A 24393-nucleotide genomic window follows, 5' to 3' on the forward strand; every position below is an offset into this window, starting at 1 on the left:
ATTTGTTGTTCTGGCAAGCCATGACCCTTCTGAAATCTTTCAGCAGAACAACAGAGAGCCAAAAGATTTTCAACTCCACATTTTTACACACAGTCGTGATCTGACATTCAGTTTCTACTAAAGGTCTCGAAGGGGCAAAAGGTTTTCTTTTTCTGTGCTGCCCCCTCCCTTATCTCCCAAGTGTACAAATAGGGAAATATAGGTGACATGATGACAGTTATTTGGTTGGGGCAACGCTACTCATTAGGACTGTTTGCTTTCTGTAGATTCCATGCTTTGAGGGTATTCAAGTAAACGAAAGATCAGTGCTCCCCCCCCTTTTTTTTTTGTTGATCTGGCTGTTACTAAGCACAAGGCCATTAAAAGATCCTGTCGAGTGCATCTTCATTGCTCTAGATAAATTTGGGGAGACTTTTTCTTCTTGTTCCTGGGGGAGTTCACTGTATCACTTCAGTTTAAAAAAATAATAAGATTCAGAGCCTGCGCCGTTGCAAAATTTCAAGCTGCATAATCCTAGCCATATCTAGGAGGCATGTAGCCACAGTTTGCCTTGACAGTTTTGGCAGAAGAGTTGTCAGGCTAATCCCGGTGCTGTAATCAACACATACGGAAGTAATTGATACAAGAGACTTGAAATTCCAACAAAGCTTCTCTTAGCACCGTTGATAGAAAGCCCAGGATCTGAAAACTTTGTTTCCCCTAGCAGGGTTGGCTTAGGATGGAACTGATATGAGCTTCCATTGCTGCTTGAGCAGAAAGCATATGGCTCTGCTGCATGCAGGCTAGAGGCACAGTGTTAGGGCATTCATTGTCATAGAACAAGCTTCTGTTTTGCCGGTGCTGAGCATTGATAGAATCACGTTGTGAGGGAATGCCCTATCAGTACACATCCTCCTTCCTTCAGCCTGTCTTTCTGGGCCACTGAACTGAAGTGAAGGTGCTGAACTTGGGTGTTGACTCAGTTGAGCCTCTTTGACCAATCAAGATCCAGAGGTGGTTAGTAACCCTGGATTCTCCTGTGGAGAGAGAACCTCTTGGCTGCATGAGTAAGAAATACCTGGGTGTTATCAAGCCCAAACCCTAGCTGAATGTTTTATGCTGTTTGCAGATCATTGCCCTCCTTTTCATGCATCATCCTTTTGGGTGTACACCTTGAAACAGGAAATGCGACAGTGGCAAAATGTGCTTCCAGTGTACATCTTATGTAGCCAGCGTGGTGTAGTGGTTAAGAGAGACAGCCTCTAATTTGGCAAACCGAGTTTGATTCACCACTCCTCCACATGCAGCTAGATGGGTGACCTTGGGCCAGTCATAGTTTTCTTAGAGCTGTTTTTGCAGAGTGTTTCTCTAAGAGCTCTTGCAGCCCTGCCTATTTCACAGGGTGTCTGTTGTGGGAAGAGGAAGGGAAAGGTGTTTGTAAGTGGCTTGTACGTTTCTACCCTTTGGGTAGTGAAAAGCAGGGTATTAAAAAATAACAGCTTTTCCTCTCTTCTTAGGCACACTAATTGGTGAGTGAAGTTTGCTGGCTTAGTGACCGCTCTGATTTGGGCCTTTGCAATGTGGATAAAAGCCTTGTGTTTATGCACGAATGAATTGCAGTGGCATTTATTGTATGCTCACTTGTACTAGAATGAACACATCTCTCTCTCTCTCTCTCTGTATGTCCTGAGAAAAAGCAGGAGTGCATTATGTCTGCTAACAGGCTTGGCCTTCTCCCTGTTTTCTGGCCTTTTAAAGCCAGGAGGCAGAGTAATCCAGTACTGTGGCTGCAGTTTGTTTCACTGATGGGGGAAATGCAGCTCTACCAGGACAGCAGGCCTGAGGAGTGGGGTGGAGACCGGAGGCTGGCTGATTCACTTTGTCACTTGTCTATTTGCTGCCCTGTGGATGAGCCCTGAGTGCCCAGAGGTTCACTGGGAGACAGAAGAGAGCCAAGCAAAATAAAGAGCAAAGCATTGAAGCTTGATAAATTTTGAACAGCAATAAGATCTTTTGGGTGTTTGGTGGTGAGGGTGATGACTTTGGCCAAGGTTGATGAGGAAAGGGGGGGCAATTTGTGTATATCCAGCTATCGGCAAAGCTAACAAAAATGTGCTTTGTTATAATGTAGTTTCTGAAGTTTGCAAATGAGGGCTGCCAATCTTGGGGAGCACTCAGTAATAAATTCTTTTGGGGAATTTTGTTTTTTTTTTTGTGGGGGGATGAGCACAAAGCTCTTAAAAACATGTTTCTGTTCAAAATGGGTAGAATGAAGATTTTTACATAAAGGAATCCGCTGCATTAGATGATGATGGTGTTGGTGTTTACTGTAGACATATGTAACTTGTTTTTCGAGTACGTTTGTTTCATCGTCCCTAATTGTGTTCACAATCAATTTACTTTAATGTGCATGGTAATATACTACTGCAGACGTCATTGTTGTAAAGTTTAGCCCTAGTGGGTCTGTGGGAGTATTCCAATGTATGTATGCTCAGGAGCAAGTCCCGTTTTATGACTCACTCCTGGGAAAACGTTCTTACAGATGCAGCCTGCTTACTCCTTTGTTTACTATAAAATCTGCTGTCTCCTTTCAACTGGTTTATTTTCTCTGCTTCTCACATTGGCCCAAAGTGATACATGATCTAAGGCTGTGTAGGACACAGCGGTTTACATCACACTCTCTTTAGTACTGGGTATATTCCCAGTGTTGCTTTAGTAACTAAAGTGTTTAAATGCTTATCTTTCATTCCAGGGTTCTCAATGTTATGCATAAGTACTGTGGAAAATGTATAGAATTTTTTTCTGTATACTTGCTGTTGTGAAAAGGGGGGTTTAAAGGTAGAAAGTTTAAAGACCATGTCTGTAGGGCAGGAATTCTGAGCCAGGGTTTTGGGGAACCCTGGGGTTACATGAGAGCTCCCCATGGGTTATGTAGACTTTCCCAAAATTTCAGATGAACACTGACCTCCCTAGACATTACTGGGGGCCACTTCCCCTGTTAATCTGCAGGCCAAGTCTCTTTCTCCACAATGGAAACGGGAAACAATTGGTTGGTTGGTTGGCTCTCACAAGTTACTCCTGCACCTACTTCTCTGGAGGGGCATGTCACCACTCTCAGGGTTTGTTGAAGCCCCCCAAATATTTCAGGGGTTCCTCCACGGTCAAAAGTTTGAAAATGGCTGTTCTAAGGAGATCATCTTGAAACCTGTTAGTCTGTCTGGGACAAGGCAGCTCTGTAAGCAAATAGTTTTGTGGGTGACCGTAGAGACCTGTTGGGGTTCTGTGCATATGTACTTATGTATGTACTGTGCATATGTACTGAGGAAAGCAACCCTTCTGTGGACCTGTATTATTGTTTTAGAAATGCTGTCCTGCGATATTTCCTGAAGTAGGTGGTCTTATTTAGATTTACAGATCTGGCAGAATTAATTTTCTTTTTTTTATCTGTGTATATTCAGGCTAGTAAGTACTCTGGCTTTTTTGGTTAATAAAGCAGCCTTGGAGTTCAATACATTTGTGCACTATTGTATCTTGGGTCCCTTGCTGTACTTTCACAGTAGTGTCACCTGACAGTCAAGTGTCTATAAGTATTCCCCCATATGTATTCCTTTCTAAACTACCTTCGTACTCATCCTTGAAAATAGATCCATGGGGAGCTAGGGAGTTACATGCCTATTACTCTAATATTTCCTAGGTTAAGTGATGGAAAACCATATTGAATCTTGAATTATTATTGTTATTCTATACTGCCCCTCTCCATGTGGGCTTGGAGCAGTTAGCAGCAGTAAAACCCCATGCAATGAATTATATTTCAGTATTAACAATGCTGAAATGCAGTTTAAAATCCCATTCCCCTTTGAACATAAAGCTTTGCTAAGGAAGAATCACTCCATGAAGTGATTTCGTATCACAGGGTTTTGTTTTTTGTTTTGGTACACTTTGGAAAGGTGTTAGGCATGTTGATAGGGGTGATCTGATGCCTTCGTGATCTGTTTATGGACTTCCTTGGAGCATCTGACTGGCTACGGTTGAAAACAGGATGCTAGATGGCTCCTGGGGCTGATCCAATAGGGGGCTGAACTAAAATTGATCTTAATTTAACTCCTCCAAAAATGCCCAGTTGAATATTGTTCCTTATGCTCCCCTACAATCTGAAAACTTAACCCTCTTATCCTGTTCTCCGTGCTTCTGGTATGACACCATACACCGTTCAACTGAGCTTATAACCTGCTGGTTCTCTTTATTATGCCCCCAGAGCAGAGAGGAAAGAAAAAAGATGCACTGTATTTGCTTAAGGATTTACAAAGCTGAAAGGAATTACCTGTCATTGCTTCCTTTGCTCAAGAGGTCAAAAATCAGCACACCTTTGTCACCCCATGCCGTCTTGTCCTTCACCCCAGTTACTGCGAGAGACTCCCGACACTGCAGAGCCCCGAATTGTATGGTTTGTAACTATAAGGAAGACCAATTTGTCTGTCCTGCCCCTAGTATGAAAACTTTGATCAGTTTCTCGAATGTACGTTTTCTGTTTCAAAAGCCTAGCTGGTAAGTTGCAAGGTAAAGTGGATTCTCTGGTCTATAGAACAGCCTAGTGTTCTATAGACTTCAACCTGCATGTCTGCTGTTAGTGTGTTAGTGTGTGTGGCGTGATAAGCTGGAGAGAGATGCGGTTATAATGAAGACCTGGAACAGATGGTGTGACTTGGCCAGCATACATTGTAAAAGGAGGATGTTGTAGGTACTTTCAGGGTGCTTGGCATCCTAGGGAGGCGGGTAGTGAAGATGGGGGCAGGATGTGCAAACCTAAATAGAGCTCTGCATATCCGCCGTGGTGTATCACGCGTGGGTGTTCAGCCTTCCCAAGGCATACATGGCTCCTCGTTGGCGCTCCAAGTATACCGATACCTCCCTGGCCTCCAGAATATCGTTGGTTTTGGCTCTTGTGGTCAACAGTTGCTGCTGAGGGGCTGTACCTGTCACACACTGAAGCATGGCTTCCCTTGTCTTGATGCTAGCTGCCCATGCAATATTTTGGCATGGTTTGTGAGTAAATTCGCAGCACTCCTGCTGTTTTTTTTCTGTGTAATCTCAGACGGCTGCAGAAGCAGGATAATAAATGAAATTTGACTTGAGGTTCCAGTGCCGGTCCTGAGTTTTGAATAATGGTTTCCTCTCTGTAATGAGGACTTTGGCAAGGTAGGAAAAGGCATTCTGGACCCAGTATCGACGGGCAGGACTCCGCAAATAATGCTAAATGAAATTGCCTTAATGACTGGAAAAAATGGGTTTGAGGTATACATGAGACAATTTATAGAAGTGGTCAGCCTAGTTGTAGATCTCAGTATGAAATGCCTTTAACTGCTTAGCCTATTGCCAAAGAGATGACTTGCAAAAGAGACTACCCTAGGATGCCTTTCTTATCCGACATCATAGCCCTATCGGCAATCAGCAGTGAGCCCCACCTATTCTATGGTGTGCTGCTGTAGTTGCGGGCCAATAAGGGCCAGCTCTGCTAAAACTTGGCCTTTACTTTTATTTGGAGATTATTCAGACCTGAGAAGGTTTTTTTTCTTCATTTTTCCCTCCTAAATCTTCAGTAGACCATTACAGACTAAGATGATGCCTTTGCCTTTTCAGTTATTTGAATTTACCCCCAGCATGTGTCCTTTTTCCAGGTTTTCTTGAAGACCTCATCAGCTCCCCATGCGCCTGCTATATGGCTAGCACTTGTCCTGGACTTCTACCCTACTATTCAAAGTCTTGGATTCTAGGTAGAGAAGATGGTTTGCCCAGTTATAATGTCCCAGTCTTTCTCAGTTCCCCAGCACTACCTCCAAATTTGCCCCTAAATTCTGCCTAAGCCCTAGTTTTCTGGGTGCTTGAGCTTTTTTTCAGAAGCATTTGTGTCTTGGCAGATGTTCTCCTTTAACAGGTTATGTGATCACAGTGGCTAATGCCTTGTCTGAACTCACCCTCCCCCCAGATTCTTCTTTGATGGTCATTCAAGCTACCTCTTTGGTGTGATCAGGGACTATGGCAAGGACTCATGAAGAAGAAGAGTTGATACTTACATGCCACTTTTCTCTCCCAGAAGGAGTCTCAAAGCGGCTTCCATTCGCCTTCCCTTTCCTCTCCCCACAACAGACACCCTGTGCGGTAGGTGGGTCTGAGAGAGCCCAGATACCACTGCTATGTGAGAACAGCTCTATCAGTGCTGCAGCGGACCCAAGGTCTCCCAGCTAGCTGCATATGGAGGAGCAATAAATCAAACTCGGCTCACCAGATTAGAAGTCGGCACTCCTAACCACTGCAGCAAGTTGTGTTACGACAAAGTTGGCCACCAGCATATGTTTAAATCTGGGCATATGGTCTTGGCTTATCTTGTAGACCGAGGGATGTTGTGTAAATGGGAATGAAAGAGGTTTTCGGAAATGTTTATGAATGCCATCTACTAGGACATATGACAAGACATTCAAATAGGAAATGTTGAAAGCAGGCTAGGGTTTGGGATCCTGTAGAAGCCAATTATGAAATATGAATGACATGGCTTTTATTATACTTGGGCAGAAACACTGCAGTATGTATGTGCAGCAAGCTGTACAGAGAAGTAAGATAGGTTTTGAGCACACCACAGTCGGTCTCAGTTTCCCATTGGTAGAATGGAGAACGAGGCTGCTTGTCTTGCAGGTTTCAGAAATAATTGTATATCATAGTTTTCTGATGGAGGTCACAGAGGTGAATATGACAAACAACAGCTATAAGGAAAGAACTCTGAGATATGGTAATACAGTGGTAGTTACCCAAATGTCAAAATTTAAAAAAAATAAATGTATGCATACCTCTAGACTTCCAGTCAGCTTATAAGGCTAGAATCCCTAAGAAGTCCTGTTGAGATTAATAGCACTTTTGAGGGATGTGTGTTCACATAGAGGCTTGATCCTTAAGGAACTTGAACTTGTTGGAAGATGATTGAAAAAGGAAAGTTTGAAATGGGGAGTTACCAGAGGCCCATCTTATCTAGCTACGGCATTATCAACTCCGCATAAGACTTGAACATGCTACGTCTTGTTACGTTGCCTTCAGTTTACATTGCGGTAATGTATTGGCTATTGTGCCATTTGCTAGCTTTGCATAAAAGCTGGAGATGTTTGTAATGCTGCCTGCTCAAATTGTATAAGTTTGAATAATAGGCATTCTTGCAGATGGCATGGCATTGCATTCAAGAATGTTCAGTGGTTTTGTATTATATAAAGCAATTTAATCCTTCCTTGGATGTATATATATAAAAAAAAATTAAAATAAATTTTTTGACATGCAGGTAACTACCACTGTATTACCATATCTCACAGGTTTTTTTTTTTCTTCTAGTTGACCAAAGGAGCAGAAATGCAAATGTAGGGCAAATTCAGCCTTTCGTCAGATTTGTGCCAGAGCAGGGTGGGAGTTAGGATAAATTCCTGTCAGTAAAAAAAGCCAATCTTTAATGCGAGAGCGGGATCTTGGCTGGTGGTAGCTCACTCCAGCCTCAGAGCCCCTTCAGGTAATAAGAATTGATGGTTGGCCGACCTACTTCCATTCAACCACGAAACGTAGCTTTGGGCTGCTTTTATTTCCAGCCACGTCTAGTAATTGGAATGGCTGTTGCGGGCGTCCCGTTCTTTACCCTTTACAAAAACCCGGAGATAGCCAGCTTCACATAAGAGCGACGAGGAAGTGTGTCAAAGGCTTTTCATTATTTATTCGTTTTCGTAGAGACCTGGTTGTCGCTTCTAACCTTAAACGCTAATCTGCTGTGCCTTCTCCAGTCCTCGACGTGGCTACAGAGGTACAGAGCCGGTTTATCCTTTGCCCTTGCAGCCCGTTCTGGTCCTCGTTGCTCCTTCGTCCGGAATATAAAACGCTGACGTGAGTCTCCATATTGTGTGATTGCCCCCCCCCTCCCTAACTCTCTCCCCCACTCCCTTTCCAGCACATCCTAGCTCCAGACGAACGGAGCAGGATTAAAACAGTCTGCTCCGGCCTCCAGTGAGATGTAAACCAGAAAGCAGCGGAAGAAAATGAGTGAGCCAGCCGCTTTCTGAAAGGGTGACTGGCCCACAGTATGGAAACAGCGGCTTCCCAGGCCCCCCCCCCCCCGTTTGTGATGCCCAATAACAAGGAGGTTATTGTCGTGCCGTTGTGCAAATAAACCCAGTTCCAAAAAAATATCTAGCATACCTGCCCACGCATACCTGCGTTAGTCATTCATGGCGCATCCAAGTCCTAAAACAAACGAGCACGGATGCTTTTCTCATTAAAAACGCAACAAAACCAGACAGATTGCAGGTTGTTGTGTGGGTTCAAAGCAATATCTAGAACCTAAAGCCATCTGATGCCTTTTATTAGAGTCAGCCAGAATAACATGAAATGGTATCAGAAGGGTAGCCCTGCCAGTCTGCAGGGTTCGAGTCCAGTAACGCCTTAGAGCAGAGGCAGGCCAAATTGTGGTTTTCCAGATGTCAATGCTGGCAAAGGCTTGTGGGAATTGTAGTCCATGGACATCTGGAGAGCCACAGTTTAGCTGCCCCCATGATTTTCCAGGTATAAGTTTTTGAAGGTCAAAGCTCTGACAAAGAAGCTTGTACTTGAAAAAAACTTGTTGGTCTTTTAAGGAGCTACTGGACTTGAATCTCGGAGAACTGTATGCAAGCTTTCAAATTCTCCAGAACTCTTGATCAGGCTGCTATTTAAAAGGGAGAGGAAGGAGAAAAGCAGATATTTCTAGCTTGATCTTAAGGCCGTTTTCTGCATTTTTAAAAATTTGCCAAGCAGATCTGGATAGATAAAAGCAATGCTGAGCAAACTGGTATCATCAGGCTACACCTTTAGCCTACTGGGAGAAAGACAGTTGGCACTCTGTAGAGCATACAGATAAGAAGCCTCAAAGTGAGGGGTGGAGATGTCTCTCCCCCCCCCCCCCCCGCCGCCCATCCTCAAGTTCACATTTTTTTGAGAACTTGGGTCCTAATAAAAGTGGTTTCAAGTCCCTTTTTGTGTCTTGCATTTCATTTATAAAAGCATGGGTTTGATTCCCCCTTTTAAAAAACCCCAAAATTACATTGTGATTGGCTAGCGAGAGGACTGAAGGCTGCTTTCCTTATGCTCTTGTAGTTTTCAAGGTGAACCAAGCACCTTTGCAGAACTTCTGCTGGCCACCAGTTATAATTTCAGACATCCCAGAACACGAGCACAAGCTGTGGGTGGTGCCAAAAAGCTCCTGCCTCTTTCTGGCTGTGGGGACTAAGGAAACCTGGCTGTTTGCTCTGTAAAACTCCTGTGAGAGGCTGCGCTCAATTCCTTCCAATTCTTTTAACAAAAATATCGCTTTCGGTGTTTTGTAACTAACTTGTTTTTGGAAACTCTTTATCAGCACAAGTATCAAACCTCTTGATGGTTAGAACCTCTCCCTGTTGTTTCTAACAAAGTTAGCTTTGACAATTAAGCAACTGGCTGGTTCTTTTGACTCGTCAAAAGCTCAACCCCAGCTTTGACTAGCTTCTTTTTGCGTGTCCTTGGTTGGATCCAGCCAGCTTTCCCACTCAGTCTCACCCCAATCCATTTGCTTATTACGGCTACCTGTTCCTTATGGCTTTTGCCCACAAAGATCCCATGCTTTCCATGGCAGTCTTGGGAGTGGTCCCCTTTCCTCTGCAGGAAGGCTTGTGAACTCCAACCCCATGCTTTGTCAATTCAAGCATCACGCCAAATTGTAGCTTTGCCGTGTTTGAAATGGATCAGATGGGGATGGATACATAGGTGAAGTCTCATTTGTAACACATGAGTCCTGATGGTCTATTTTTGAAATGAACAAATACACCAAGTTTTCTTACTTGGTTATCACAAACAGCCAAGTTGCATGTATTCCTAACCTTGCCAACAACGTCTCTTGGAAGAAAAAATGCTCTTGGGCTGTTGTTAATAAAACTGGAAATAAGAAGGAGGCTTAACCAGCAGGGGGCTGAAACTCTTTCCCCCTTTCATAACTCCAAGTGCTGTTCATGAGTAGCAAGGTCTCTATTCAAGCTTTGTTAAATGTGGACTGTGTTAATTGGATTACAGGAGGTGGAAGCTGCTGGTAAACTCTCCCCTTCTTTAGCCAAGGTATTTAACAAAAATTGAGTGACGTATAAGAACATAGGAACCTATTTCCCCCGTCGAGGTACAGAAACGAGGGTATGAAGTCACTTGGTGTCGTCAGTGTGGCTTTGTTGGATGGAACTTTTTAAAAAATTGTGGGTAGTGTCAGCGTTAGTAGAGGTGAAGATAAATTTGGAAACATGGTAGTCTTGTGGTTAAAGTGTTGGAATAAGAGCCTTACTCTTGGTTACCTGGGGTTAGTCATGCTTTCCACCTAACTTACTGTGCAGGGTTATTCTGAGAAGATAATGGAGGATGGGAGAACCATATAATCTGCCCTGATCTCCTTGGAGATAACTAGTCTTCATAACAAACCTTTCCTGCTTAGACCCGTGTATGTCTGGTAGTCTGTCTTGTCAACTGTAAGACCCCACTGCATTACTTTTAGAGTAGCAAGAGAGGCATGAGGGTTTTTTTTCTTTCTTTGAGTTTTCTAAAGACTTTTAATTGCATGCAGGGTTTTTTTTTTTTTTTTTGGTCTTGTCTTTATATTCTTCCACATGCTTCTAATCTCTTGGCTTGGCTCAGGAAGACGGGTTTCTTTTTCTGTTTTTTTTGTGTGCAAATCCCTGGGGAAATTCAAAAAGATGTTCTTTCATGTAAAAACAATGCTAGCACGGAAGTCCTTAATGAAAGAATTAGAACGAAGATGGCTTCGTTGTTAGGTTGTTGAAAAGCTGACCAAAAGTCTCATCGTTAACTTTCTCCCTGAGCAAGTGAAGTTGGACTGGGCCTGCCAGAATAATTATATTGGAGCATTCCCTTTTGTCGGAGACCTTGAGAGTTCATATTTAAGACTCTTCCCGTGTTGCAAGGTAGCAGTGCATTCAAGAATCACTCACTTATCACGGTATAATGCTGTTTCTTACTTTTCATAGGGATATGAAGACTTACAGATGTTCAGGAGTTAGGGCTTCTGAACAGTTGAGTTGGAGTCTAGAAAATTAGGGTATCTCAGTTTGCAGTAGAGGCAGACGGTGGCAGGTGGTTAGTGTTTGGACCTCAAACCAGGGAGGACCTGGGTTTGGAATTCCCATCCTATGAAACTTACTGGGTGATCTTGGGGGCCAGTCCTTAACCCACCTCACAAATGCATTGTTGAGGGGGGGGGGTCAGCATGACTTGATCTTATTCATGGAAGCCACCCTGAGGCCTGGGGGTTGGGGAGTCTGAGATGCTTATTCAGAATTGATAAAAGAGATGGACTGCTGGTTGCTGAGCACCTGAAATCTTTTTTCCCCCCCGACCTTAATTTCTGCTGTAAGCAGCCTGAACAAATTCACCTATTTAAACCATGTGGCTTTTATCCCCATGCACCACTCATAGCTGTAGCCACTGTCACCGTTGACAAGTGAGGCAGTGGGCAAGGCCGACCAGAGCGTTTTGAGGGCTGCTTTGCATCTGGCATTTTGCGCTTGGAGTGCCCGAAAGTTGAAAGCGAGCACTCCTGTATTCTTTAGCTCCCCTGGAAATATCTGAAAACAATGTCTGGTCCGTCCCTCGACCTTAGGAGACACTTGTCAGCCATGTGATAGAGTAGAACAACCTTTATCCACAGAATCACTAAACCGCCCACTTTGTGTAGTGTTCTTGTTGGTACGCCCGCAAACAGGGCAAGACAGCAGCAGCTTCCCACTAGAAACTTGCTGTTTTATATTCCAAGAAAAAGCTGGTTGGCCTGAAGTCACGCTTAGCTCTGTTGACTAGAATGCAATTCAGAACAGTGGTTTTGACTGCATGGGTACAAACGGCCATGACGCTTACGAGGTTAGGTAAAGACCCAGCTCAGCTTTAAAGTCGTAAAGCAGTTTGCAGTGTTAAAAAGGACGGTGGAAAACAAGTCTGCAAGTCCCAGTGGTGGTTTTTTTAAAAAATGTTTTGTAAGCTTTAAGGCCTGAACTTTGTGAAGTCTGCCATAACCCATCTCTTCCCACTCCCCTCTCCAGTTACTGTGAGCTGATGTGCGCCCAGCTCCTCAAAGCCAGGCGGCCTGCCCTGATGTGCTGCAAACGTCTTGTGATTCTAGAGGTTGCTTGGAAACCGGGTGAAAAGTTTTGGCCTTCGCAGAGGTGGCGGCAGCAGCAGCGGGGTTGAAAAGGGAAATGAGGCGTCACCACGTTACTGTTTGTTTCTCTCGGTTCCCTCCCCCCCCCCGCCTCCATCTGGTGGTACAAAGCGTTCTCTGCAGCTGTAGTTAGGGAGTCTGCAAACATGCGGGCGCAAAGAGCCACCTTCCTGGCTGAGTCTCTCGGAGGGTACGGAAGAAGCCTGGCGCACCCCATGCAAAGTCATGCTGCCGGTTCTTGTGTTGCTTAATCCGAAACGATGACACCTCTTGGTACTGTAGGTACTAATGTGGGTTCACGTCCCTATTTCAGCCATGAACATGCATTGTGTACATGTGCGTGAGGAGTTGGTTCCTCTGGCGGTGGTGTTTTTTTAATACTTCTATTCTGAATGAGTTGTAGGCATGCTCAGTCCGTGGGTCGGGACCTCCTGGAAGCATGTAGGGCGGGGGTGGCCAAACGGTGGCTCTCCAGATGTCCGTGAACTACAATTCCCATGAGGGTGCCGGCCAGGCGCTCATCTGAATTGTAGTCCATGGACATCTCGAGAGCCACCTTCGGCCACCCCTAATGTAGGGTATTGGGAAAGGAGTGATGCCAAGGATAGGATCATGCATCAGATGGGCTTTTTCTTCACTGTCAGTGAGGGCACAGGAGGATTGCAATGGATCCCCGTGGAGTTACCTTGGATTTTGGGGGACAGTTGATCTCCTCCTGCCTTTCCCTCTCAGTGGGCTTTGGGACTGTGTAGAGAACTGGCATTTTATTGCAGTTGTCCCCACTGTCACATCAGAAGAGAATAAGGCACTCTGGTTAGATTCTCCCCCACCCCATGATAGAGTGGAGAGAGAGAGTCGCACATACTCCAGGCCAGGCTTTCTTAACCAGGGTTTTGTGAAACCCTGGGATTTCTTGGGAGCCCTTGAAAGGCCTCCCAAATGGGTGGAAGTTAACTAATTTATTAATTAATTAAAACCCACCTTGGATTGAGGGTCTGGCTCTACCTGCTATTTCTTCATCACTTTGTATTTCCCCCCATTGCCGCTTCGCTCTGTCTCCTGCCAGAGTTCCTTTCATTGCCATGCCCCTACTGGGCTTGCATTCTCTTGCCTTTTGTGGAACCTGTTGGTTGGCTTGTCCGCCTTTTGATCTTGGCCTTTTTTTCCTCCTTATCCTCTTCTCATAACCATGAGAAACAGCATGCTGTTTTCATGGCCTGATTTTTTTTTTTTAACTGTATAATCTGGAAACTACTGTCACCTCTAAATGGATCTGTTGTGACATTTCCTGCTCTTCGTGCCACCTCTCAAAGGGCGCCTAGGATGGCAGGGAGGGGTCCTCACCAGCTCCTAGTACTATCCCCTGATTTCACATCAGTGTCCTGTCCCCTCAAGTCTGGAGCTCTTTCCAACCAGATGCTGGTTGTCTCTTCTATTAGATCCTCCCTGCCATTTAGTTATTGAGCTGAAGCAGTCCGTGCTTGGCCTCTGCTCCTGTGCTTGGTACTCTTCCAAACGAAGAAGAAGAAGAGTTGGTTCGTATATGCTGCTTTTCTCTACCCAAAGAAGGCTCAAAAGCGGCTTACAGTCACCTTCCCTTTCTTCTCCCCACAACAGACACCCTGTGGGGTGGGTGAGGCTGAGAGAGCCCTGATATCGCTGCCCGGTCAGAACAGTTTTATCAGTGCCATGGCGAGCCCAAGGTCACCCAGCTGGCTGCATGTGGGGGAGTGCAGAATCGAACCCGGCACACCAGATTAGAAGTCCGCACTCCTAACCACTACACCAAACAAAGGGGGACAGTTACAGGGGCGAGAGTCAGCAGAACGTGGTTTCATCCCTCCCGCCTTATTTGATTTGCCTCTCTGTCCCCCCACCTTCCGCAGCAAGCCATGTTCTGGAAGTTCGACCTCCACACGACCTCTCACATCGACACCCTCTTGGAGCGTGGCAACGTGACTCTCTTTGAGCTTCTGGATGAAGAGGATGTGCTGCAGGAGTGCAAGGTGGTCAATCGCAAGCTGGTGGACTTCCTGGTGCAGCCTGAACACATGGAGGCTCTGGTCACCTGCGTGACCGAGGAGCCCCCCGGAGATGTGGACGAGAGAGTGCGCTACAAGTAAGTGGAGGGTTTTGCCGTTAGGAGAGAAGCAGCAGGGGCGGTTGGAGAGTCATGGGCTTCTCTCCCCGCATGCGGATGGAGCTCCTGTCCCTCAGCTTTTCCAAGATTAGGGAGCAATGTTGACAGGTTCGTGCTCCCCTCTCCCTTTTCCTTCCGTGTCTTAGCTGCCTGTGCTCCTTCCACACTGCAGGGTTTGTATGTCACAAGATGTGCAAATCATTTGGTTATTTAGGCAGATTGTGAGTGGGTGGGCAGGAAGGGTTGTGTCAGTGCTTGGCTGCAGGGGACCTTTCTTTGCACGCCCAGGGAAATTTCGATCGCCTCTTTGGGATTGGAAGGTGAAATTCTTCCAAGCCAACCTGGCCAGGTATTCAGGTTTTCAGGGAGGGGGGGGGGAGCATCACCTGGGCATGAAATTGGGGTCACTGTGGGTAGGCAGGTAGTTGTGAATTTCCTGCATTGTGCAGGGGCTTGGACTAGATGACCCCAGTGGACCCTTCCAACCCCATGATTCTATATTAGGCAGCAGGCAAAATTCAGCACCACCATTGAAACCCATCTGAGAAAGAAAACCTTTGCTTGGCAGCAAGAAATAGCATACAAAAAATGTTATATAAATCTAAACATAAATAAATAAAATCCACAGAGAGCTGCCAGGTGCAGGGGAGGACTTTCTAAAGCTTGAGGGCCACCATCGATATGTGCCCAAGACAAACAAGGGCCTCTTTCTCCTCTCTGAAATTCGGGCGACATAAATAAAGGTCTGGGGTGATGGCCGCAGTCCTCAAGCAGGAAGAAATGGTGCTTTAAAAAATATTTGTTGAGTTTTGGATTTTTAAAAATTGGTTTCACCCATTGGCCTGTGTCCTGGTGGCCTGTTCTGGATCCACAATGTTGAGCATCATTGTTCAGAAGTGATATAAAAATTGCTTAAATAACTTGTAGCAAGTTTCAGAGGGGAGTCATGCCGGTCTGTAATAGAACAGTTAATAGAGCCAGCGGTATCACTTTAGAGACCCCAGAAAACTGTGAAGGTTTTCTCACCCCTTCCGGAAGGAGCGCTCTCTCTTCCTTTAACGCAGGGGTAGTCAACCGGTGATCCTCCAGATGTCCGTGGAGTACAATTCCTATGAGCCCCTGCCAGCATTTGCTCATGGGAATTGTAGTCCATGAACATCTGGAGGACCACCGGTTGACTACCCCTACTTTAACGTGTCTCCAAAACATGGAATTTGCTCGCTGGCTGGAAGTCTTTTGTAGATGACGCTTCTCAGGAGGCAACACATAGGTAGTAGGGGTAAGAGGGTGGTCTGAATAAGTCTTGCAGTTGCAGTGAAATCCTGTGCACTAAGCCAGCTTCCTTCCCTTCCCACATCCCCTCCAGGTACCCAAGCGTCTCGTGTGAGATCCTGACGTCGGACGTCACTCAAATAAATGACGCTTTGGGTGAGGACGAGTCCCTCTTGCGCCGGCTCTACAGCTTCCTGCAGACCGGCGGCGTTCTCAACCCACTGCTGGCCAGTTTCTTTAGCAAGGTCATGGGGATCCTGATCAACCGCAAGACTGATCAGGTAGCGTCTCTCGTGCTCTTCGACCTCCCGTGAGCTATGTTGCTCGCATCCTTGTATGCCTGTCAATGCCTTCTGTCCTCCTTAAGGCCAGCACCTTGGAATCTGTTGCGGTCTGCAGGATCCTGGGAAACTAAGCTCATAATGCTGGGTGTTGCTTTCCAGTGCACCCTCAGGTGGCAGCAGTTGGTACTGAGTGTTTTGAGGCAATCTGTAGGCTCCCCAGCATTCTTTCAAGGGTGCTAAATATCAGCTGTTGCCGTGCCAGGATGCATTCAGAAGCAATATTCAACCACTTGAAGTTAATAATGTATGTCATGATGAAACCAATGGGATGAAATTAATTCAAAAGAAATTCCGTCTCAACATCGGGAAGAAGTTCCTGAGCGGTTTCTCAGTGGAACAGGCTTCCTTGGGAGGTGGTGAGTTCTCCGTCTTTGGAAATCTTTAAACAGAGGCTGGAGAGCTATCTGACGGAGAGGCTGATTCTATGAAGGCTCAAGGGGGTGGCAGCTTACAGTTAATGAGCGAGAGGGTTGTGAGTGTCCTGCATAGTGCAGGGGGTTGGACTAGATGACCCAGGAGGTCCCTTCCAACTCTATGATTCTATGTTCAGTGTGTTTCACAGGACTTTAGCTGCCTTCGATTACATTTTTATCCCACCCTTCCTACAAGTACTTCAGCCTCTTTCCACCTGTTGCTTTCTTTTTTCCTTGTTTTGAATCCTCATCCCAATGAGAGAGGTAGGTTTGCCTGAAAAACATTGACTAGCCCAAGGTACTGACTTTGGTGGTTTGTAGAAAGCCATTTCTTTTTTTAGGCCTGTAACCTATGTGTGAATTTCATGCACATGCTTCCTCACCTCGACAGCATTACCTTTTGCACAGGAGCTCATCGAAAACCATTGATGGTGTGCAAACACACAAGGGCTACCGAGAACACACTACAGCAGAGGCTGTGTATTGCATATGGAACTCGTCCATAAGATCCAAGCCAAAATCTTTGCCATACCGAAAGAATGAAAACATGGCTGCACAATTCTTTAAGAAGAAGAGTTGAAGAAGAGTTGGTTCTTATATGCTGCTTTTTTCTACCCGAAGGAGTCTCAAAGTGGCTCACAGTCGCCTTCCCTTCCCTCTCCCCACAACTGACCCCCTGTGAGGTGGGTGAGGCTGAGAGAGCCCTGATATCACCGATCAGTCAGAACAGCTTTCTCAGTGCCGTGATGAGCCCAAGGTCACCTAGCTGGCTGCATGGGGGGGAGTGCAGAATCGAACCTGGCATGCCAGATTAGAAGTCCTCACTCCTAACCACTACACCAAACTGGCTCTTTAATCAAAAATTCCCAAAAATCAGTTGCAGATTTACGGCCCGCCACATCTCCGTACCCTCAGAGCAGCCTCCCAATTACAGTTCTTTCTAACCTGAGGACTCAAGATGGCACAGCTGAAAGTTCCAGGGAGTTCCACCATCTTGGCACTGACCAAACTTGCTTAGTTTCCACAGGGTTTCCCTGTTACGACGCTACATGGTATATAATTCTCCTAGCGTTGGGTCTAAGACATTCCTTCTCACGTAGCTGATAAAACTGCAGAGGGTCATCCTGTTTCGGATACAGCCTCTGTCTGCCTTGATCCCTCTCCCTCCACTAACTCGCATGGCTATCTTCTAGATAGTTGCCTTCCTGCGCAAGAAGGACGACTTCGTCAACCTGCTGCTGCGCCACATCGGTACCTCGGCCATCATGGACCTCCTGCTGCGGCTTCTCACCTGCGTCGAGCAGCCCCAGCTCAGGCAAGACGTGTTCAATGTAAGGGTCCCGCTGGAGGCACTCCTGTCTCTCGTACTCTCCTCACGCCCTCCAGAGACCAAGCAACGTGATTGGGTGTTTGGGCTGTTTGATGGCCTGGGGTCGCTCGACCTGTAACCTTGTCATCGTGTTTGTGCCGCTTCTTCTTGAGTAGTAAGAGGGAGGGAGATCAGTGGCTGCGAGGGCTTATCTGGAAAATATTGGCTGTCATGTGGACAGCCTGTGATTTTGAGCCTTTCATTTAAAAAAACATCTTTCCTAGTATATTAATATATATAGAAATAGGATTTCAAGGAAGGGGGCCTTAAGGATCAAGATTGTGGGTTATTGTTAGAATGGGATGGGAAATATTCCTGTCTTTGAGTGGGTATCATTAGAGAAATGTCTCAAGGGTTATTTGTTGACTCTCACCTTGCCTGTGTTGGTGCTTGCTTGCCTTTTGTTCCCTTCAAGTGGCTTAATGAGGAGAAGATTGTGCAGAGGCTGATTGGGATGATCCACCCTTCCAAGGATGACAATGTAAGTGGTAAATACACTCAGCTTTCCTTCTGTCCTCAGGATTAGGCTAAAGCCACAACGCATGCAGCTGACTGAATCGCTACCGTTCCTTATTTGTTTACTGCTAAACAAGAACCTCTGGTTGGGAGGTGGGGTGCATGACCAGTGGAGCCACTGTTTGACCTGCTGGTCAGGTTTTCCTCACAGAAGAAAATGGCAACTCTGGGAGGTTGGGTGAACCGGAGGAGTGTGTGAGGAGGAAGAGCTAAACTTCCCTCCTTTGTTGCAACCTGATTCAGATCCTTCCCTCCGCAGAGTTGCTGTTCAGAAATTAAACACACACGCACTGCAGTTCTGTTAACAAATTCTCAGATTTCACGTCCGTTTTGACCTTTTTTACATGTGGTTGTAATTTAGCAGTCTCTGCGTACAGGTGCTATCAGAGCCTAAAATGTGCTAGACTGGCTCCGGGGCAGTAATCAGTTGGCTGCTGTGTACCTTATGCCTGCTCGTATCCAGATAGTCCCACTGAGTTGAGTAGCTTGCTTAGGTCTGCACTTTTATTGTCTTGCTGGCCGCCACTTTTGAGCATGGGACCTGAGATCTCTCGAACCTAATAGATCTTTAAGAAGCCAGAAATAGGCAAGTTGATGAAACCTATACGGTCTTGTTCATATCATATTCTTTATTCCGACCTTGATATTCGGGGATTTTGGGACTACCTAAGATAATTACAGCAAATCGTAAATAACAGTAGTTGTGCAGGCTGCATGAACAGTCGTGTTCTGGCAGATGTTAAAGTAACCTTTTTTCCTCACCAATTTTGATGGGAAAATAAGTCTTGAATGTTCCCCCAAACTGCTTTAAACTTGTTATCTTGCCTGGCTTCTGCCAAAGAACTAAGGGAAGTAAAATTTGAAGGTTGGATGAGCTCCAACCTGCTTTCCCACTGGCGTGCAAGGGTGGCAGGAATCCCCTTTGACCCAACTAAAAGACTGTGCTGGAAATCACATGACCCGCAAGGAGACGAGGCCATGCGGGATGGAGACTATAATAAGGGGTGGAGTTGAATGAAACTGAGTGGAAAATGATGGTGGGATTCAACATAGCCCTAGCTATACCTGTGTCCTGCCTCCCCCTCCCTCCAGATTTTCAATCAGAGGATAAGGGCACACCAATCCAAACTACTGCTCAAGTTTCTGTGGACATAAGGCAGCAGAAGATTAATCAAGACTAAATGTTAGAAAAACACTCCATTTTTTAAAGTGTCACCCAAAAGAGAGGGAAAAAAGTAAAATTCTACAGATGTGACACACTTAAAGATGGATTGAATACCTTATCTGTCAGTTTGCAGCAGCTTGTGAAGGAGGGCGTAAAACCATGCCTTTTTCCTCTCGTGTTCCCCGCAGCAACATTCCAACGCTTCGCAGTCCCTGTGTGACATCATCCGGCTGAGCCGCGAGCAGATGATCCAAATCCAGGATAGTCCCGAGCCGGACCAACTATTGGCCACGCTTGAGAAGTGAGTGCAGCACCGGCAGCCGGGGGGGGGGGGCAAAAGAGACACACCCTTCCTGTCAGTCACAAAGGAGAGTTACTCCTCTGATGCTGAAATGCATGCAGGCCTTCCCCTTTTAAATACTTCCGGCAGTGTTTACCTTCAAGAGGGAAGTAATAGTTTAACTTGCACCCTCTGTGGATTTTTAAGCACGTTATGCATCCATTACTTTAATCCACAGGACCCTTAAATCAGAATTCCCCTCTCCTTCTGTAAATCTGCCCCCTCTTTCTCTTGTTACCTGGTATTCCCTCACCTGGCTATGAGTTGCTACAAACTATATCCAAAGCTGGAAGGTTCCTCCCTGCAGCACAGGTCTGACTCTTAACACCAGGGTCTCAGGTGGCACAGCCCGTTGAGAGCTTGTCAGGACTTCAGGGTAACTCCAGGCAGCTTGTTCTCCTTTACACACAACAGTTTGTCCTGCAGAGTAGGGGCAAGGAAGAACAGGGGCAAAAATAGATAGTTTCCCCCCAACTCACTTTAGCTTTAAGAAATATACTGTAATTAAAACTAGTCCTAAGGGGAACGGACACAGCTTGACTCCCCGAGTGTTTCGGAACCAGCACGAGTTCTCCCTTGTGTCCAGGCAGGAGACGATCGAGCAGCTGCTGAGCAATATGCTGGATGGAGAACGGAGTGAATCTGTCATCGTCAACGGCATCCAGGTCTTGCTGACCCTGCTGGAGCCACGCAGACCCAGGTGTGTGTGTGTGTGTGTGTGTGTGTATGGTGGCGGGTGGGGTTTTTTGCTATTGACCCGCAGCATCTAGGAGATGAGAGCAGCATAGTTGTGTTCCTTATTCCTTTGACCTGTGTCAGCGCCCAAGGCAGTTTGCGAAGGTCTGAAAAACAACTGTAAACAAAAGGATTGTCTTTTTGAAAGGCAAAATACAAGCGGGGCTACTGTGAGCTTGAGCTGTCCCACTGAAGGATTCAGTGGGGTGAAGGAGGCCAAGCTGTCCCAGGGTCCTTGCCCACATCCCTCAGGGGGGCCAGGCGTTGCCACAACTGGCCAGTGCTTCAACTTCTAGTAAACCACATTGGAGAGAATCTGTGAATGAAGATGCCAGGCCCACATTTGAATCCCAAATAGAAAAAAAAGAGCTGGGGAAGGGAGTTGTCCCCTGCATCTTACCACCTGAAGGCATCTCAAAGCAGTTCACCATCCCCTACCTCTCCCCACTATAGACACCCTGTGAGGTAGGAGCAGCTGAGAAAGGTCTGGCTGGCCCAAGGTTGCCCAGCTGGCTACACATGGAGGAAGAATGGGGGAACCAAACCCAGTTCTCCAGCTTAAAGACCGCTGCACTTAACCACTACACCAAGCTGGCTCTCTGGTATGCAGACAAGAGCAGGAGTCTGCAACTTAGGGCAGAGCCAAAAAACTGGCTCTTAAAAAAAAAAAAAAAAAGAGGGCTTAAAATTGAAGGTATAGTAGACAGGTGAGCACAGTGCTAAAATAACTGGAATGTGAAAAAGAAATGGCAAGCAAAGATTTTTAAGGGACAAAAATCACTTTTTAGAGATGCTTTACAATAAAGGGAGTGGGAGAGGTGAACTGTCATGAATCCCCGGGCAAACCCAGTGCATATTTAGGCAGACATGCTAACCCATCGCAGGGTGCTTCTCTGTAACTGCCCGCTTTGTTGCGAGGCCTTCTGCCTTTCCATCCTTTTTTTGTCACTTAAGGAATTGCCCTGAATTTAACAAAACTGTAGATTGACAAAGCTGTTTAACCCCCCCCCCCCAGTACTGCATGTGTCCAGGAAGCTAAATTAGTTCTGCCACACGAGCTGGCATGCGTTCAGAAGCATCATGCGGCACACACCTGACTTCATGAAGACGATCCGCATCGTTTTCTCTAGGACGGGCTTGAGATGGGTTGAGGAGGGGAAGGCAGCCTCAGTTCCTCGCATGGAAAAGCAATGGTCTGTCTCGTTCTCCCTCCCAGGACGGAGCTGGGGGGCATGGGGGGCTTTTACTGCAACCTGGAGGGGCAGATGGAGATGACCGGACCGAACTGTGAAGTGGCTTCCAGCCAGGCCAGTCTGGGCACTCTGCTTGCCATCAAACAGCGCCTCAGGGAGCTTCACCAGCTGCTCCTTGACCCACCAAAGGTAGGTTTGCCCACGCGCACGTTGCTTTTCTCAGATGGAAAGTGGAAACGGGGAGGGGGGAAGCAGAGCAGGCGGCATCAACGGCACTTGGAGAGCGCTGGAAGGCTGGGATGAGGTGAGCATCCTCGTAGTCCCCCGGGTGGGATCCTCCACACACATTGGGGGAAATAATCCCAAACGGAGCGTGTCGTAAGCAGACAAGAGATTTTCCTTTTCGAGGGATTGAGTCTTATTGAAAAAGGCAGAATCTAACCGTTCGCTCAGTTGTTGTTCCCATGCCAGGAAATCACACGCAAGGCACTATCCAAGAAAAGGAAGGGGAGGTGAAGTGTGTGATCAGGGCACCTCCCCAGGGAAGGAGCGAGGCTTAAAAGCTTATCCTCCCTGCATAAATTCTCTCTCTCCCTCTCTCTCTCTCTCTCAGAAGGCAGGGCTAGAGCTTGAGGGGCTGAGAGGCAGAGTAACAGGGCTGTGCCAGAAGGTGGGAGTTCGCTAGAAGCAGGAGATGAGTTCTTGGGGGGTGGGGGGCTATGAGCTGGACCCCCCCCCCCCAGGAGCAGGACTGAATGCCTGTGAGTTTCTGCAAACCTCCCCCCTTTTTCGTGGCAGAAAGAGCCTCTTCAGACAACTTGGGGGATCCTAGACCCTCCTCTGGGAAACACACGCCTACACGTGGTGAAGCTGCTGGCCAGCTCGCTGGGCACTGACAACGAGACACTGCGGGATGAGATTATAGAACTCGGAGCTGTCAACACGATGTTGGTGAGTGTCCTCTGTGCACCTGCCGTTGCTCCCTTCAGAGCCACCCCCTGATCCAGAAGAGAATGGCCCGTGTGCTCCTGAGAAGGCGCTCGGGAGCAAAGTGGGGATTTGGAAGGCCTGCTCGAATGGTTTCGGGAGAGACACGGTTGGCTGGAGAACTGTGTCCTGTGCACCGTTTACCTGTTAGCTGTTCCCAGGAGCAGTTCCTAAAACTAGGTATGAGCTACATCCATTGCTTTTTCTGGATTGTGTACCGTCTCGCCGTCATTGTCCTCCGGCCTTAAGCCTGTTGGGTTTTCATGGATTTCTTTTGTACCGTACGACTGATGTGCCAACAATGCTGAAAAATGGCTGCTGCTTAATGGGGAAAGTCTGGCCCGAAGAAACGGGGTGTCCAACAACAACAGCTTGTTTCTCAAAGCGAGGCGGTTCAAGTGTGGTTAGCAAGCTTTCAAAACTGGTCCTGAAATAATCCTTCAGATGCAAAAGCCACATTGGTGGAGGAGTCACCGTACAGCTTCACAGTACAATTTGGGGCTGGCTGCCAGGGATTACCCTGTTTAATGGTCTGGCCAAGAGTAGGATATAGGGCCCAAAGCATCATGAATTGAATATGCTTATTCCTTCCTTTGGTTTTTATTGCCAGGACCTCTACTTCAGATACACGTACAACAACTTCCTGCACGCTCAGGTGGAGGCCTGCCTTAGCAATGTTTTCAGCTCCCATGCTGGGGATGAGACCATTGAAAACCACTCGAAGCCCCTGCCGGAGAACCCCATCGTCCAACATGTAAGTTGGTGTGTTTGTTTGTTTGTTTGTTTGTTTGTTTGTAGTGGCTAAAGAGCAGTGGTCTCTAATCAGGAGAGTCGGGTTTGGTTCCCCAGTTCTGCACACACAGCCAGCAGGGTGACCTTGGAGTAGTCACTGTTCTCTTAGAGCTCTCCTTGCAAAGCAGTTCTCGTTGGATTCTCTCAGCCCCACCTGCCTAGCAGGGTGTTTGTTGCGGGGAGAGGAAAGGAAGGGTGTTTATAAGCTGCTTTCAGACTCCTCCAGGTAGCATAAAGTGTAAAAAGTCCAGCTTTCCTTCATACTCATTCCATATGGGTGAGGCGGCCAGTACAGGAGGAATAGATCCTTGTTTGCTTTTGGACAAGTGAAAGTGATGTGGAACTTGAGAGAGAGAGGGGAAGTGAAGGGAGGGGCAAAGAAACAAGGCTTTGAAATTGAGTGTTTGGGTTGGGGAGGATCTAGATAGGTGAACTCAAGTCGACAAGTTACTAATCTATAAACCACCCTAGAGAAGGGGGTTGGGCTAGCAGCCTGGATGGAAATCTGTTTCGTAGTAAACTTTCATTTCACCTCCCATTTTAGAAATAAAGCTTAAGGTGGTTTATGGCACTTTGGATCTTCTATCTATGTTCCTTCTCTGTTCTGCTTTTGATCAGATACCGCTCCGTATTCCCAATGATTCCACCAACAGCCAAGGGCTACAAATATTGAAACTCTTGGGGATCTGAGCAGCTGAATTCCTTTCTTAGTAATGCAGATGTTGTTGGTCATGTTAATAATCCTCACGCCAGTTCCGTTGTCTCTTTTGCTGTAGTTGCTGCAGAAGTGTCGTTTAATCCAAAGAATTTTGTCTGCCTGGGAAGAAAATGAGCAGTCACAGTGAGTGCCTGAGAGAGGACAATTGGGGTGCCATGACTGGCGGTCCCCCTCACCTCTTCCTGCAAA

At 46.7% G+C, this 24393-nt stretch overlaps 1 protein-coding gene and 1 long non-coding RNA gene across 5 annotated transcripts in view; one reads left to right on the forward strand and one right to left on the reverse strand.

Annotated features, from left to right (window-relative positions):
- PPP6R1 (protein phosphatase 6 regulatory subunit 1) overlaps nucleotides 1-24393 on the forward strand; it is a 40137-nt gene that overhangs the window by 3213 nt on the left and 12531 nt on the right. For all 4 annotated transcript variants that reach the window (XM_077315693.1, XM_077315691.1, XM_077315694.1 and 1 more), the window contains exons 2-11: nucleotides 14107-14339; nucleotides 15727-15913; nucleotides 17583-17720; nucleotides 18174-18239; nucleotides 19628-19740; nucleotides 20366-20479; nucleotides 21731-21896; nucleotides 22506-22658; nucleotides 23305-23448; nucleotides 24263-24327. In XM_077315693.1, coding sequence (XP_077171808.1) covers nucleotides 14113-14339; nucleotides 15727-15913; nucleotides 17583-17720; nucleotides 18174-18239; nucleotides 19628-19740; nucleotides 20366-20479; nucleotides 21731-21896; nucleotides 22506-22658; nucleotides 23305-23448; nucleotides 24263-24327 — 1373 coding nt within the window. In that variant the 5' untranslated portion in view covers nucleotides 14107-14112. The remainder of the gene's footprint in view (nucleotides 1-14106; nucleotides 14340-15726; nucleotides 15914-17582; nucleotides 17721-18173; nucleotides 18240-19627; nucleotides 19741-20365; nucleotides 20480-21730; nucleotides 21897-22505; nucleotides 22659-23304; nucleotides 23449-24262; nucleotides 24328-24393) is intronic.
- On the reverse strand, nucleotides 7511-19621 carry LOC143826742 (uncharacterized). The gene is made up of 3 exons (XR_013227119.1): nucleotides 19554-19621; nucleotides 8197-8241; nucleotides 7511-7858 (listed from the first exon to the last, which is right to left on the reverse strand). It is a non-coding gene; the product is annotated as an uncharacterized LOC143826742 (long non-coding RNA).

The sequence above is a fragment of the Paroedura picta genome, chromosome 16 (genome assembly GCF_049243985.1).
Source record: "Paroedura picta isolate Pp20150507F chromosome 16, Ppicta_v3.0, whole genome shotgun sequence".
Lineage (NCBI taxonomy): Eukaryota > Metazoa > Chordata > Lepidosauria > Squamata > Gekkonidae > Paroedura > Paroedura picta.